This window comes from Nerophis ophidion, linkage group LG06, assembly GCF_033978795.1.
Source record: "Nerophis ophidion isolate RoL-2023_Sa linkage group LG06, RoL_Noph_v1.0, whole genome shotgun sequence".
In the NCBI taxonomy this organism is placed as follows: Eukaryota; Metazoa; Chordata; class Actinopteri; order Syngnathiformes; family Syngnathidae; genus Nerophis; species Nerophis ophidion.
This window is the reverse complement of record NC_084616.1, coordinates 73,906,057-73,923,011: the sequence shown is the minus strand read 5'-3', so window position 1 is coordinate 73,923,011 and position 16,955 is coordinate 73,906,057. Positions and strand designations below refer to the sequence as shown.

General features: G+C 43.0%; 1 protein-coding gene across 18 annotated transcripts in view; it reads left to right on the top strand.

Annotated features, from left to right (window-relative positions):
- cep104 (centrosomal protein 104) overlaps positions 1-16,955 on the top strand; it is a 126,498-nt gene that overhangs the window by 58,525 nt on the left and 51,018 nt on the right. For all 18 annotated transcript variants that reach the window (XR_009807288.1, XR_009807289.1, XR_009807292.1 and 15 more), the window contains 2 exons: positions 8,968-9,132; positions 9,235-9,402. Coding sequence is in view for 11 of the 18 variants with exons in the window: in XM_061904809.1 (XP_061760793.1) it covers positions 8,968-9,132; positions 9,235-9,402 (333 nt within the window). In the remaining 7 variants the exon portion in view is untranslated. The remainder of the gene's footprint in view (positions 1-8,967; positions 9,133-9,234; positions 9,403-16,955) is intronic.

The window sequence follows — 16,955 nt, the reverse complement described above, 5'->3', positions numbered from 1 at the left end:
TGTATGTACATTTGTAGCTATATTTGTATCCAGACTTTCCCTCCACCCACATTTAATGCCAAACAAACACATACCAATCGACGGATTTAAGTTGCTCCAGTGGTCAAAAGATGCAATCGTTGGTTAGAAGGCGATCGCCGAATAGCTAATAGTTTCTTCTTAAATTTCATTTTCGCTATCTGCCTCCACACTCCAACCATCCGTTTCAATACATGCGGAATCTGTTGAATCGCTTAAGCCGTTGAAATCCGAGTCTGAAACCGAGCTAATGTCGCTATATCTTGCTGTTCTATCCGCCATGTTTGTTTGTATTGGCATCACTATGTGACGTCACAGAATAATGGACGGGTGGATTTACAGATAGCGAAAATCAGGCACTTTAAAGCCTTTTTTCGGGATATTCCATGATGGGTAAAATTTCGAAAACATTTCAAAAAATAAAATAAGCCACTGGGAACTGATTTTTATTGGTTTTAACCCTTCTGAAATTGTGACAATGTTTCCCTTTAACCTTTTGTGACCATTGATAACCAGAGGTGGAACTCAAAAAATGTGAATTTTGTGCAAAAGTCCATTCATTTTAGCAACTCGACTTCAAATGTTAAACTGATATGTGCTAGGAACTCATGCAAACTGAGATATGTCACGCTTTTATTTTTATGGTTTTGATGATCAAAGTTTTTGAAAATCCTACATTTTCTGAGATTTTCCGTTCGAGGTTTGTATAGGCTATAAGTCACAAGTGAAGTGAAGTGAATTATATTTATATAGCACTATTCTCTTGTGACTCAAAGCGCTTTACATAGTGAAACCCAATATCTAAGTTACATTTAAACCAGTGTGGGTGGCACTGGGAGCAGGTGGGTAAAGTGTCTTGCCCAAGGACACAAAGGCAGTGACCAGGATGGCAGAAGCGGGGATCAAACCTGGAACCCTTAAGTTGCTGGCACGGCCACTCGACCAACCGAGCTATACCGCCCACACATAATCATCAATATAATTCTCAGGTTCAAACACCGATGACATCTATTAAACAGACAAGAAGCAAGGAATTAAACAGAGACAGGATTCAATTTAGCTCAATGAGGAGAGCGCTTAGACCTCTACCCTTGTACAGTGTCGTCCCACGCTCTGACAAAAGGATTGCGCGCCTCCTCTTTTATTTGGACTTTCTCTGATTACATGGCTACAGTTGTTTCTAAAGGGAGATGGGGTCGTAAACAGCCGTTGCCCTCGGTCACAAAACAGTTCAAAGTAAAGATACCTGGAGCTTGCGTCAGGTCCTGGTTCCTCTCCGCTTTGTAGATCTAGGGTCAAGACAAGATCTTCCTGTGGATTACAATAGATCAAAGAAACTGACACCTTCATGTCGCTTCCCATCTTACACAGTGGGGTTTTACAAGCCTTTTGCTCGGTAAGTTTAAAGACAGCTTTTGTCTGCACGCCGGGAACTCGTGGAAACACAAAGTTTTGTGATAATTTAGATACAATTATTCTGACAATAATATTAAAAGAAGGGTTAATATATCCCAAGCTGCATTTTATGAGCCTTTGTCATATGTTAGTTTCACCATGTAAATCTACTTGCTGGAATAAACAAACCTTTGCACGATATTGTAATTAATTTAGAGTTTTACCTGTAGATCATCCAATGTGGCGCATACAGTGGAACCTTGTAAGGTAAACGCAATTTATTATGGGATGCTGGTCAACGATTTGAATGAATTTAAGATAAAGTTTTCCTTTTAAAAACAATACAAATAGTTTTAAATCAGTACCAGGCTCATATTTTAAAGTAGTCCTTCTCAAATTGTGGCACGGGCCCTCTTGGGGGCCGTAACAGAAAACATTTGAGAAGCAGTTAACTAAAGCAATAAAATCTGCTCTCATTTCTGTTGAATGAAGAGCTGCTTTGCATGAAGTCGCTTTTAAACTTAGAAAAACTTTATTGATCCACAAGGGAAATTGTTCCACACAGTAGCTCAGTTACAAAGGATGGAAATGATAAGGATGGAAAGGATAATGCAGGTATAAAGTATAGTAAAAATGTACTATAGTAGCAATATACATATATAATATAAAATATGTGTAATATTTACATATTACATATACAGTGTATAATCCATCCATCCATCCATTTTCTAACGCTTGTCCCTTTTGGGGTTGAGGGGGATTCTGGAGCCTATCTCAGCTACATACTGATATATTATTATATTATATTTTTATATAGTATATACTAGAGATGCGCGGTTTGGGTCGGGCGGTTGACATGATGAAAAAATAGATTTGAATTAGATCCGGGCGGGTGGCGGTTGAATCTTCCGGAAATATTTGATATACATGGTTCTGGGATCGCTATCCTTTGCCATTCAAAGAGTCATCTAAGACCCGTGTCATAAAGCGAAGAAGACAATAGGAGACGCTTTTATTGTCTTGAATGACTGCCGGCAGTCGCCCAAATATCAAGCATTAGGGCGTGCTATGAAGCCATTGGCTTTGTCGCCTTCTACAACATGTACGATTTGCTTGTCAGTCCAGCATCATGTTGTTTGCTACTTCCACGGCAACACGCACACGATTGCAAGGCATACTGGGTGACACAGAGTACACTGATGGTTGTGATATAAACAACTTTAACACTTACTAATATGCGCCACGCTGTAAAGCCACACAATACAAGATTAACAAACACATTTCGGGAGAACATCCTCACAGTAACAACATAAACGCAAGACAACAAATACCCAGAATCCTTTGTATCCGTGACACTTCCTGAATATATTTCACCCCCCCCCCCCCCGTGCGTCGGTAAGGTGGGCGGGGTTGGGGGCGCGGGGGTGTAAAATATATTCAGGAAGCGTCACGGATACAAAGGATTCTGGGTATTTGTTGTCTTGCGTTTATGTTGTGTTACTGTGAGGATGTTCTACCGAAATGTGTTTGTCTATCTTGTATTGTGTGGCTTCACAGCGTGGCGCATATTAGTAAGTGTTAAAGTTGTTTATATCACAACCATCAGTGTACTCTGTATCACCCAGTATGCCTTTCAATCTCATACGTGTGATTGCGGAAACTGCACACAACATGTTGCCGGACCAACAATCGGTTCATACATGTTGTTGAAGGTGTCTAAGGCAATGGCTTCACAGCACGCCCATATTCTTGTCATCAGGATGAACGCTATTGGTTAGTCGCGAGAACGTTAGCGGCTCCAATTATTTTCATTACTTTGTGAAACAGGTTTAAATAGCTCTGTGAGTGGTAAAGGCGGCCGACCTCTGATGTATTTCAGCGGGCGGTTGGCGGGCGAGTACGGTCCTGATAAAATGTTGGTTCGGGTGGACGGCGGGTGGATGACGACTTTGGTGGTGCGGTTGCGGATGATATACTTGCCTATCCGCGCATCTCTAGTATATACAGTTCTCCTGAGGGAACTTTCCTGAAGGAATCAATAAAGTACTATCTATATATATATATCAAATCCCAATTACCATGTACAATATTACAGTTTTTAGTGTAAATTCTGTTCTTTACTATTGAAGTTGCATTAGCCATATTGTACTGAGCAGCCAGGACAGAGACACATGCATTGCTTTCCCACATCACAATACGCTCCGTTTCCAGCTCGATGTTCATAATCACTTGTTCACTCGTTATCTGTGGTAAACATTTGTTGGTGACATCCCAAAATCACAGAAACAGTTAACTTGTGAAATTGTTACTGCTTTATTATTTACTTCGCTAAAGTCTTATAAGATTTGTTAAGGTTTCACATACCGCTATGCCTGAAAACTATTCAATTTCTATAGAATTTTAGTTGCCACAACATGGCTAATAATAAACACCTGTAGGGAAATGCCCAAGTCTGTGTTGTTGATACAGGAGGGCAGCAAGAAGATTATTTTTTATCCCTTTTACCCGCCGTCTCCTCAGCCCAGATCCACTGCAGGTTTAGGTTTCTCTATTTAATTAAAAGCATGCAACGGGTCACTGACTCCATAGGCCGCCAGCGTCGCTCCAAGTCCGAGCTTTGAACCGCTAACGAGGCAGACGGCTGCCAGTTGGCATCGGGAGGCAAAGCTGAGCAGGCTTGACTGGATGGTACTTAATGGTTTTTGATTGATTTATTGATACTTTTATTAGTAGATTGCACAGTTCAGTACATATTCCGTACAATTGACCACTAAATGGTAACACCCCAATAAGTTTTTCACCTTTTTTAAGTCGGGGTCCACGTTGAATCAATTCATGGTATTAATGTATACTATCAACATAATATAGTCATCACACAGGTTAATCATCATAGTATGTACAATTAATTATTTACATAATTTACAATCCGGGGGGAGGGGATGAGGAGCTTTGGTTGATATCAGTACTTCAGTCATCAACAATTGCATCAACAGAGAAATGGACATTGAAACAGTGTAGGTCTTACTTAGTAGGATATGTACAGCCAGCAGTGAAAATAGTGACTTCAGATAGCATAAGAGCAAGTAAATACATTAGAAGTACATTTGATTATTTACATTACGTTATTTATAATATTATTATTAATAATAATAATATTATTATTTATAATTTATAAGGGCTTCACGGTGGCAGAGGGGTTAGTGCGTCTGCCTCACAATACGAAGGTCCTGCAGTCCTGGGTTCAAATCCAGGATCGGGATCTTTCTGTGTGGAGTTTGCATGTTCTCCCCGTGAATGCGTGGGTTCCCTCCGGGTACTCCGGCTTCCTCCCACCTCCAAAAACATGCACCTGGGGATAGGTTGATTGGCAACACTAAATTGGCCCTAGTGTGTGAATGTGAGTGTGAATGTTGTCTGTCTATCTGTGTTGGCCCTGCGATGAGGTGGCGACTTGTCCAGGGTGTACCCCGCCTTCCGCCCGATTGTAGCTGAGATAGGCGCCAGCGCCCCCCGCGACCCCAAAAGGGAATAAGCGGTAGAAAATGTATGTATGTATGTATTTATAATCCGGGGAGATGGGATGTGAATGGAGGAGGGTATTAGTAAAGTGTTGAAGTTGCCTGGAGGTGTTGTTTTAGAGCGGTTTTGAAGGAGGATAGAGATGCACTTACTTTTACACCTGTTGGGAGTGCATTCCACATTGATGTGGCATAGAAAGAGAATGATTTAAGACTTTTGTTAGATCGTAATCTGGGTTTAACGTGGTTTGTGAAGCTCCCCCCTGGTGTTGTGGTTATGGCGGTTAAAGAAGTAGTTTGACATGTACTTCGGTATCAGAGAGGTGTAGCGGATTTTATAGACTAGGCTCAGTGCAAGTTGTTTTACTCTGTCCTCCACCCTGAGCTAGCCCACTTTGGAGAAGTGGGTTGGAGTGAGGTGTGATCTGGGGTGGAGGTCTAAAAGTAACCGGACTAGCTTATTCTGGGATGTTTGGAGTCTAGATTTTAGGGTTTTGGAGGTGCTGGGGTACCAGGAGGTGCAAGCGTGATCGAAAAAGGGTTGAATGAGAGTTCCCGCTAGAATCTTCAAGGTGCTTTTGTTGACCAGAGAGGAGATTCTGTAGAGGAATTTCGTTCTTTGGTTGACCTTTTTGATTACCTTGGCAGGTCAAGCATTCTTGTTCATGTCCCTCGCTCATTTTGTTTTAAGAATCATTAAGTTATGTTAATTCTGCTATCTTTCCTTTTTAAAAAAAAAAGTTTTTCCCCATCAAATAACATTGTGACAACCGTCTCTATAATGGGTTTGTTTTTTTATTAGTCACAAAGTGCCAGAGCATATTTGATAATGCATTACAAGTTGTAAAATGAGACATTGTAAGAAGGGCTTGGCTATATATCGAGTAACTCGATATATCGCGGGTTTGTCTCCATGCGATATAGAAAATGACTTTATCGTGATATTCGAGTATACGTATCACACATTTGCTTTTAGCTGCCGGCATTACACTACATGCGTTTCCCACTCTTTTTTGTTTCTCCTTCTCACAGACAGTAAGCAGACCTTCTTACATACGTCACATACGTATACGCCCTCGCGGAGCAGAGAGGTAGCAGCATGGGTAACGTTAGCTGTGATGCAAGTGGTAATACGAGAGAAGGAAGGTGCGAATCTGGTAACAAATGACGGACAAATTAATTCCCAAGAAAAACAGCAGTATGGCGGTGATTTTGGCTTCAAATGGGAAAATGTCGAACAGACAACCGTAATTTAAAAAGTTAGAGTACCAATGATTGTCACACACACACACTAGGTGTGGTGACAATATTACCTGCATTTGACCCGTCACCCTTGATCACCCCATGGGAGGTGAGGGGAGCAGTGGGCAGCAGCAGTGGCCGCGCCCGGGAATCATTTTTGGTGATTTAACCCCCAATTCCAACCCTTGATGCTGAGTGCCAATCAGGGGGGTGATGGGTCCCATTTATATAGTCTTTGGTATGACTCGGCCGGGGTTTAAACTCACAACCTACCGATCTCAGGGCCGACACTCTAACCACTATGCCACTGAGTAGGTCAAGTATGCAGCAAAAGCGTTGCTACCAAATGTTGTATTGCTGCTAAAATGTATTATCATTTGAAAAGTCACCTGCTAGAGAATGAAGAGTGCTTACTCCGCATGTCAACATCCCCATTGGGTGCCGCACGCCCACACCATCAAAATTACCGAGGCAAACATTTCCAGAATCAACACCGTATGAAAAAAATAGTCATCTACAAAAGGAGATAATGTCCGCAGGAACCTACCACATAGTGAAGGACGAACGCTATTTGATTTCCTATTATTCAGCTCATTTTTATTTGACAACTATTGAAATATCTTGTGTGACATCATGCACAAAAGTGCACTTTATTTGTTTTAAACTATTGTAGTGGCGTTCTGTACAAAAAGTGCACTTTAATTTAGTGTTTTGATATGTCATTGTAGTGACATCATGCACAAAAGTGCACTCATAGCTTGTTTTAAAATGTCTCTGACAATCTTGCACTTTCTGTTTGGAAATGACATAATGTTTGTGCCACTGCTTGATAACTGTTTCATAAATACACTTTTGGTCAATTGACTTAGTTGTGATTTCCCTCTCTGCATGAAAGTTTAAAAGTAGCATATATGAATGCAGTATGAAGAAGAATGTTTTAATGTAGACACATAGAATCATCATACTGCTGTGATTATATGCATCATGTGTTCACTAAAGGCTAAGGCAAAATATCGAGATATATGTTGTGGCCTAAAAAATATTGAGATATTAAAAAAAAGGCTATATCGCCCAGCCCTAATTGTAAGCTCCAATTTAATGTAGGAATGGTTATTTTGATGACGATCAAACTTCACTCTGGAGTAAAAAGTGTGACCACCAACAACGTTCGCCATTCATAATAAGCATGGATTTAATATTTATTTGGTAATCTCATAGATTTATTTGAAATATTTTTACAGTTTGGAGTAATTCCATATCTGCAAAAACAATATTTTTTTGCACAAGTTTGTCTATTTTGGATTTTTCCAATACACACATTAATAATTATGTTTAGACTTATGCTCGGATGTAGACATAAATTTCCCTCAATATTTTCTTAAGTGTTGCTGAAAGTTCTAGACCAGGGGTGTCAAACTCAAATACAGAGTGGGCCAAAATTTAAAACTGAACAAAGCCGTTGGCCAAAGTTGAACAAATTAACCTTTTAATAGGGACCCAAACAAGTTTTGCATTGAATATTGAACAAGAAAGGCTTATATAACTTTATTGTGACATGCAAAATCGAGCTTCAAATAATAATAATAATAATTTAAAAATATCAATGGCTTTTCAGATAAAATTTAAATACAAATGTAATGCCTCTTTTCTATTTTCTATATCAAAATATATTGTAGCGTCCCGAAAGAGTTCCTGCTGCAAGGGGTTCTGGGTATTTGTTTTGTTGTGTTTTATGTTATGTTACAGTGCAGATGTTCTCCCGAAATGTGTTTGTCATTCTTGTTTGGGACGGCGTGGCGCAGTGAGAGAGTGGCCGTGCGGAACCCGAGGTCCCCTGGTTCAAATCCCACCTAGTACCAACCTCGTCACGTCCGTTGTGTCCTGAGCAAGACACTTCACCCTTGCTCCTGATGGGTGCTGGTTAGCGCCTTGCATGGCAGCTCCCTCCATCAGTGTATGAATGTGTGTGTGAATGGGTAAATGTGGAAGTAGTGTCAAAGCGCTTTGAGTACCTTGAAGGTAGAAAAGCGCTATACAAGTACAACCCATTTATTTATTTATTTATTTGGTGTGAGTCCACAGTGTGGCGCATATTTGTAACAGTGTTAAAGTTGTTTATACGGCCACCCTCAGTGTGACCTGTATGGCTGTTGACCAAGTATGCCTTGCATTCACTTATGTGTGTGTAATAGCCACATATATTATGGAGGAACTGCGGACGTGACGACAAGTTGTAGAGAATGCTAAAGGCAGTGCCTTTAAGGCACGCCCTCAATATTGTTGTCCGGGTGAAAATCGGGGGATTGCTTGCCCCAGGTGATTTTCAGGAGGGGCACTGAACTTCGAGAGGATTGGCAAGTGTGAGAAATTGCGGTGTTACAGCGGCACCGCTGCTGTGTAATAACGGCGGGCCAGCTGTAATGTTAATTTGATATTGCCTCAAGGGCCAAATTAAATTACACGGCGGGCCAGAGTTTGACACCCATGTCCTAGACCGTATTTTAACTAGATAAGGCCAAAGTAATTTCTCAAACAGTGATTGCAAATGACTGCATCAAATAGTTTCTCTTGTCTTAGGTAAAGTGCTGATGACTTCATGCATGAATATTTTTCTTGAAAAATTTAGTTTTTTTTATTGCAGGACCTTAGGGGCTTTCCAATTTCCCCATTAGTTCATTGTAATCATTTATTTTTGTATTTAAGGTATACAAAATACAATAATGTAAAGAGCACAAAAGCTAATATACTCTATTAAAGTATGTATTGTTGGGTTACAAGTCTGCCTTTTGACCAGATGCTGCTGCCAGCCCCTCAGCCAGTGATGGCTATCCAGAGCCCTATGATGGACGACACCCAAAGTACTGTACTTAGCCCTGAGATGGGTGAAGAACCAGAGGCCCTATCGGAGAACGCTAAGAGAGACGCTGGCCTTTCAATAGACGTCTTTGGAGAGAAAGTGGTAATCACTTTTTTTGCGACGGATGCATCTTTCAATATACTGTACGAATAGGTTTCTGTACCAATACTGTAACCTTTGTTTTGCTTGACTCCTCCAATCCAGGTTGCAGGTGCATATTCTAAAAAGTGGTTGAACAGAAAAGATGCACTCGTGAATGTGCAAAAGAAGCTTTTGGAGATATCTTCCAAGACTCCCAAAGAGGAGCTGAGAGCCACCATAAGAGCTGCAGTCTTCCTGGTCAAGAGGGCTCTCCAGGACAAAGTTTTATTTGTGAGTCACTGATTTTTGTACAGTTGTACCTCAACTTTTAAAGGGGAATTGCAGTTTTTTTCTTTTTTAGAAATTTGCCAATCATTCACAAGCCTAATGTAATACAAGAACACACGTTTTTGTTTTTTTAACCATTCTAAATAATAAATAAATGCGTTCAAAAGTCCGCTCATAACAGAGCCTAGGGGGTTCGCTCTATTCTGTCTGTGAAGCCCTTAAAACACATCCAAACACCTCCATTAAATACATTCTGTAAGTATATACCGTATTTTTCGGAGTATAAGTCGCTCCGAAGTATAAGTCGCACCTGACGAAAATGCATAATAAAGAAGAAAAAAAAACAAACATATATAAGTCGCACCTGCCGAAAATGCATAATAAAGAAGGGAAAAACACATATAAGTCGCACTGGAGTATAAGTCGCATTTTTTGGGGACATTTATTGGATAAAATCCAACGCCAAGAATAGACATTTGAAAGGCAATTTAAAATAAATAAAGAATAGTGAACAACAGGCTGAATAAGTGTACGTTATATGAGACATAAATAACCAACTGAGAAGGTGCCTGGTATGTTAACCTAACATATTATGGTAAGAGTCATTCACATAACTATAACATATAGAACATGCTATACGTTTACCAAACAATCTGTCACTCCTAATCGATAAATCCCATGAAATCTTATACGTTTAGTCTCTTACGTGAATGAGCTAAATAATATTATTTGATAGCAGAATGAGTCTAAGTCTAGTCGAGAATGTTAAAATATCCAAACGGCGGACATTTATCCATGAAAATATGGTGAAGCTGTCAAAGCTTGGACTATGGTGTGGTTTGTTTTCCCGGAATGCAAAGGAACTGGACCGGACATGTTGTGAAGGTAAAGACATGATTAATCTATTACTATGAAAAAGTGCAAACAAAAGGCGTGCACAAGGTGGAGAACAAACTTGGCTAAGAAAACAGAAACTAGCACAAAGGCAGAGCTATGGACATAAAAACGAAAGAGACGAACTGTGGCATTAATAAACACAAACTTACTTGTGGTGACGTGAGCAGGGCAGCATGAACTATGACATGAAACAGAGTGCAGGGTACAGAGTACAATGACGGCAGCTGACTGACTGGCAACTACAAGCTTAAATAATACAGACATGATTAGTGACAGGTGCGTGAGTCCGAACACATGAGGCGATTTATATATTAAAACAACTAGTGGAAGATGGCAGAGGGATTATCTTCTTTAGATTTATCTTTTAGCCATGTAGACCACATCCAGGAAACCCACAATCTGGATTAAAAAAAAATTAAAGTTCCAATGATTGTCACACACACACTAATTGCGGTGAAATTACCCTCTGCATTCGACCCATCCCCATGTTCATCCCCTGGGAGGTGAGGGGAGCAGTGAGCAGCAGCGGTGGCCGCCTGGGAATCATTGTGGGTGATTTAAGCCCCAATTCCAACCCTCGTTGCTGAGATCCAAGCAGGGAGGTAGTGGGTCCCGTTTTATAGTCTTTGGTATGACACCGCCGGGGTTTGAAGTCACAACCTACCAATCTCAGGGCGGAGACTCTAACCACAAGACCACTGAGCTGGTTGTTTATCATGTAACCCCAAATCCAAACTGTTCTCGGGTTGCCCAGCCGGGCACATTTCGCATGAGAAATGCTGCCAAAAATGTATTATTTGCAAAGCTATGTTATTTATTTTACCTAGAGAGAATATTTTTTCCATTTTATTTATGTAATGTAATTCTGTGCTACTTAAACAGTTTCTTTTTCTGTGCTGTTAATACCCATCTTGACTAGAACTGGGTTAATAAAAGTACCACTGACCGTTGACAGTACAGTCGTCATTCACTTCAATTTCTGTGGATCACGCTCAAAAATTAATATCTTCATATGTATATTTTACCGGAAAATATATCGAGATGTATATCGAATATCGAGTTTAAGATATATATTATATATATATATTATATATATCGAGATATACTTTTTCGTCCATATCGCCCAACCCTGCCATAGAAGTCCACTCTCCATTGTTAATGTTGTACATTATTATTACTTCATAAAACTACTGTAGTTGTTTGGACTACATTCTGTTGTATTGTTTTCATACAATATCCATCCATTTTCTACCGCTTATTCCCTTTTGGGGTCGCCGGGGGCGCTGGCGCCTATCTCAGCTATAATCAGGCGGAAGACGGGGTACACCCTGGACAAGTTGCTACCTCATCGCAGGGCCAACACAGATAGACAGACAACATTCACACTCACATTCACACACTAAGGCCAATTTAGTGTTGCCAATCAACCTATCCCCAGGTGCATGTTTTTGGAGGTGGGAGGAAGCCGGAGTACCCGGAGGGAACCCACGCATTCACGGGGAGAACATGCAAACTCCACACAGAAAGATCCCGAGCATGGATTTGAACCCAGGACTGCAGGAACTTCGTATTGTGAGGCAGACGCACTAACCCCTCTTCCACCGTGAAGCCTCATACAATATCCATTCATCATAAAAAGGCATGTTACATGTGAACATTTTGATGTTTTGGAAGGGTCAAGCGACAATCAAATTAATTTCCATTTATTTCAATGGGAGACGTTAAGGCTTCACGGTGGCAGAGGGGTTAGTGCGTCTGCCTCACAATACGAAGTTCCTGCACTCCTGGGTTCAAATCCAGGCTCGGGATCTTTCTGTGTGGAGTTTGCATGTTCTCCCCGTGAATGCGTGGGTTCCCTCCGGGTACTCCGGCTTCCTCCCACTTCCAAAGACATGCACCTGGGGATAGGTTGATTGGCAACACTAAATGGTCCCTAGTGTGTGTATGTGAGTGTGAATGTTGTCTGTCTATCTGTGTTGGCCCTGCGATGAGGTGGCGACTTGTCCAGGGTGTACCCTGCCTTCCGCCCAATTGTAGCTGAGATAGGCGCCAGCGCCCCCCGCGACCCCGAAAGGGAATAAGCGGTAGAAAATGGATGGATGGATGGGAGACGTTAACTGGAGTTAGAAGTGTTATGAATTAAGAGCACCGTCACAGAACCAATTCAGCTCATATGTTGAGGTAATACTGTATTTGTATCTGAACCCGTCCACCAGTAATGCTGCCCTGTTAAAGGCCTACTGAAAGCCACTACTACCGACCACGCAGTCTGATAGTTTATATATCAATGATGAAATATTAACATTGCAACACATGCCAATACGGCCGGGTTAATTTACTAAATTGCCATTTTAAATTTCGCGCCGAAATATCCTGCTGAAACGTCTCGGTATGATGACGTGTGCGCGTGACGTCACGGATTGTACAGAACATTTTGTTCCAGCATCGTTCCCAGCTATTAAGTCGTCTGTTTTCATCGCAAAATTCCACAGTATTCCGGACATCTGTGTTGCTGAATATTTTGCAATTTGTTCAATGAACAATGGAGACGTCAAAGAAGAAAGCTGTAGGTGGGAAGCGGTGTATTGCGGCTGGCTTTAGCAACACAAACACAGCCGGTGTTTCATTGTTTACATTACCGAAAGATGACGGTGAAGCTTTACTATGGAACAGAGATGTCAAGTGAATACGTTTGGATTGGACTACACACACAAAGTACAGTGTATTATGCAGCGATCATTTCGAAAGATTGTGTTTCGAAGAGGTGAAGGGCAGAGATGGGCATCGCCACCACCCGTCGACTGGTGCTGAAGAAAGGTGCGGGGCCGACCTTCAGGTTGTACAGGTACGACCATATAATCTCACTAAAACACTAGTAACACAACAAGCTGATAAGGGATTTTTCAGAATGATCCTAGTAAATGTGTCTAATAACATCTGAATCGCTCCCACTGCCCTTTAGTCTTTTTTTTCTTTTTTGTAGTCCTTCACTCTCACTTTCCTCATCCACAAATCTTTCATCCTCGCCCAAATTAACGGGGAAATCGTCGCTTTGTCGGTCCGAATCGCTCTCGCTGCTGGTGGCCATGATTATAAACAATATTCAGATGTGAGGAGCTCCACAACCCGTGACGTCACGCGCATATCGTCTGCTACTTCCGGCACAGGCAAAGCTTTTTTATCATCACCAAAAGTTGCGAACTTTATCATCGATGTTCTCTACTAAATCCTTTCAGCAAAAATATGGCAATATCGCGAAATGATCAAGTATGACACAAAGAATGGACCTGCTATTCCCGTTTAGATAAGAAAATCTCATTTCAGTAGGCCTTTAAACTGTTCTGGATATGTTTCAACTGTCGTTGTCAAAGTATGCTTTCTGGAATCCTTTTACAAGCAAAACTAATGCTCTTGGTTTTTAAACAGAAGCATGGAACAGTGTCCTCACTGTACCATATCTGACCTGGTTCCCTCTTCCAGAGTTTGTTCTTGAAAAAAAACACACAAATAAAAAGCCTTGACACAGCTTTCCTTGTAACACTTCTCTCTTGCAATAATGTACCTTAGTAGTGCTGAAATAATATTTTTTTACATGAGCTTTGTGTGTAAATACACAGAAATGTTCATTTAGGTGTTAACTCACTAGTGTTACCATATCTGAGTTACTGTGTAGAAATATGGGGAAATAATTACAAAAGAACACTTCATTCTCTAACAGTGTTACAAAAAAGATCAGTTAGAATAATACATCATGTTGGGTATAGAGAACATACAAACCCTTTATTTATGGAATCAAAGATACTGAAATTCCACGTCATAGTGAAATTGCAAACAGCTAAGATTATACACAAAGCAAACTATTACCTGCTTCCCAAGAATATACAACAATTCTTCTCAACAAAAGAAGGGAAATATAATCTTAGAGAAAAATGTAATTTAAAACATTTGTATGCACGTACAACACTTAAGACCTTCAGTATGTGGAATTAAATTATGGAATGGATTAAGCAAAGCAATCAAACAAAGTACTATTATGATCTACTTCAAGAAACTCTTCAAACTGGAAGTGTTTACAAAGTAAAAAAATGAAGAACCATGATAAACATTCTGATTTTACTCACCCATTCATCCATCCATCCATCCATCCATCATCTTCCGCTTATCCGAGGTCGGGTCGCGGGGGCAGCAGCCTAAGCAGGGAAGCCCAGACTTCCCTATCTCCAGCCACTTCGTCTAGCTCTTCCCGGGGGATCCCGAGGCGTTCCCAGGCCAGCCGGGAGACATAGTCTTTCCAACGTGTCCTGGGTCTTCCCCGTGGCCTCCTACCAGCTGGACGTGCCCTAAACACATCCCTAGGGAGGCGTTCGGGTGGCATCCTGACCAGATGCCCGAACCACCTCATCTGGCTCCTCTCGATGTGGAGGAGCAGCGGCTTTACGTTGAGCTCCTCCCGGATGGCAGAGCTTCTCACCCTATCTCTAAGGGAGAGCCCCGCCACCCGGCGGAGGAAACTCATTTCGGCCGCTTGTACCCGTGATCTTATCCTTTCAGTCATGACCCAAAGCTCATGACCATAGGTGAGGATGGGAACGTAGATCGACCGGTAAATTGAGAGCTTTGCCTTCCGGCTCAGCTCCTTCTTCACCACAACGGATCGATACAACGTCCGCATTACTGAAGACGCCGCACCGATCCGCCTGTCGATCTCACGATCCACTCTTCCCCCACTCGTGAACAAGACTCCTAGGTACTTGAACTCCTCCACTTGGGGCAGGGTCTCCTCCCCAACCCGGAGATGGCACTCCACCCTTTTCCGGGCGAGAACCATGGACTCGGACTTGGAGGTGCTGATTCTCATTCCGGTCGCTTCACACTCGGCTGCGAACCGATCCAGTGAGAGCTGAAGATCCCGGCCAGATGAAGCCATCAGGGCTACATCATCTGCAAAAAGCAGAGACCTAATCCCGTGGCCACCAAACCGGAACCCCTCAACGCCTTGACTGCGCCTAGAAATTCTGTCCATAAAAGTTATGAACAGAATCGGTGACAAAGGACAGCCTTGGCGGAGTCCAACCTTCACTGGAAACGTGTCCGACTTACTGCCAGCAATGCGGACCAAGCTCTGACACTGATCATACAGGGAGCGGACCGCCACAATAAGACATTCCGATACCCCATACTCTCTGAGCACTCCCCACAGGACTTCCCGAGGGACACGGTCGAATGCCTTCTCCAAGTCCACAAAGCACATGTAGACTGGTTGGGCAAACTCCCATGCACCCTCAAGAACCCTGCCGAGAGTATAGAGCTGGTCCACAGTTCCACGACCAGGACGAAAACCACACTGTTCCTCCTGAATCCGAGGTTCGACTATCCGGCGAAGCCTCCTCTCCAGTACACCTGAATAAACCTTACCGGGAAGGCTGAGGAGTGTGATCCCACGATAGTTGGAACACACCCTCCGGTCCCCCTTCTTAAAGAGAGGGACCACCACCCCGGTCTGCCAATCCAGAGGTACCGCCCCCGATGTCCACGCGATGCTGCAGAGTCTTGTCAACCAAGACAGCCCCACAGCATCCAGAGCCTTAAGGAACTCCGGGCGGATCTCATCCACCCCCGGGGCCTTGTCGCCGAGGAGCTTTTTAACTACCTCAGCGACCTCAGCCCCAGAAATAGGAGAGTCCACTACAGATTCCCCAGGCACCGCTTCCTCAAAGAAAGACGTGTTGGTGGGATTGAGGAGGTCTTCGAAGTATTCCCTCCACCGATCCACAACATCCGCAGTCGAAGTCAGCAGAACACCATCCGCACCATACACGGTGTTGATAGTGCACTGCTTCCCCTTCCTGAGGCGCCGTATGGTGGTCCAGAATCGCTTCGAAGCCGTCCGGAAGTCGTTTTCCATGGCTTCCCCGAACTCTTCCCATGTCCGAGTTTTTGCCTCCGCGACCGCTAAAGCTGCACACCGCTTGGCCCGTCGGTACCCGTCCACTGCCTCCGGAGTCCTATGAGCCAAAAGAACCCGATAGGACTCCTTCTTCAGCTTGACGGCATCCCTCACTGCTGGTGTCCACCAACGGGTTCTGGGATTACCGCCACGACAGGCACCAACAACCTTGCGGCCACAGCTCCAATCAGCCGCCTCGACAATAGAGGTTCGGAACATGGTCCACTCGGACTCAATGTCCCGCACCTCCCTCGTGACATGTTCAAAGTTCTCCCGAAGGTGTGAATTGAAACTCTCTCTGACAGGAGACTCTGCCAGACGTTCCCAGCAGACCCTCACAATGCGCTTGGGCCTGCCAGGTCTGTCCGGCATCCTCCCCCACCATCGCAGCCAACTCACCACCAGGTGGTGATCGGTAGAAAGCTCCGCCCCTTTCTTCACCCGAGTGTCCAAAACATAAGGCCGCAGATCCGATGACACAACTACAAAGTCGATCATGGAACTGCGGCCTAGGGTGTCCTGGTGCCAAGTGCACATATGGACACCCTTATGTTTGAACATGGTGTTTGTTATCGACAAACTGTGACGAGCACAAAAGTCCAATAACAAAACACCACTCGGGTTTAGATCCGGGCGACCATTCTTCCCAATCACGCCTCTCCAGGTTTCACTGTCGTTGCCAACATGAGCGTTGAAGTCTCCCAGTAGGACA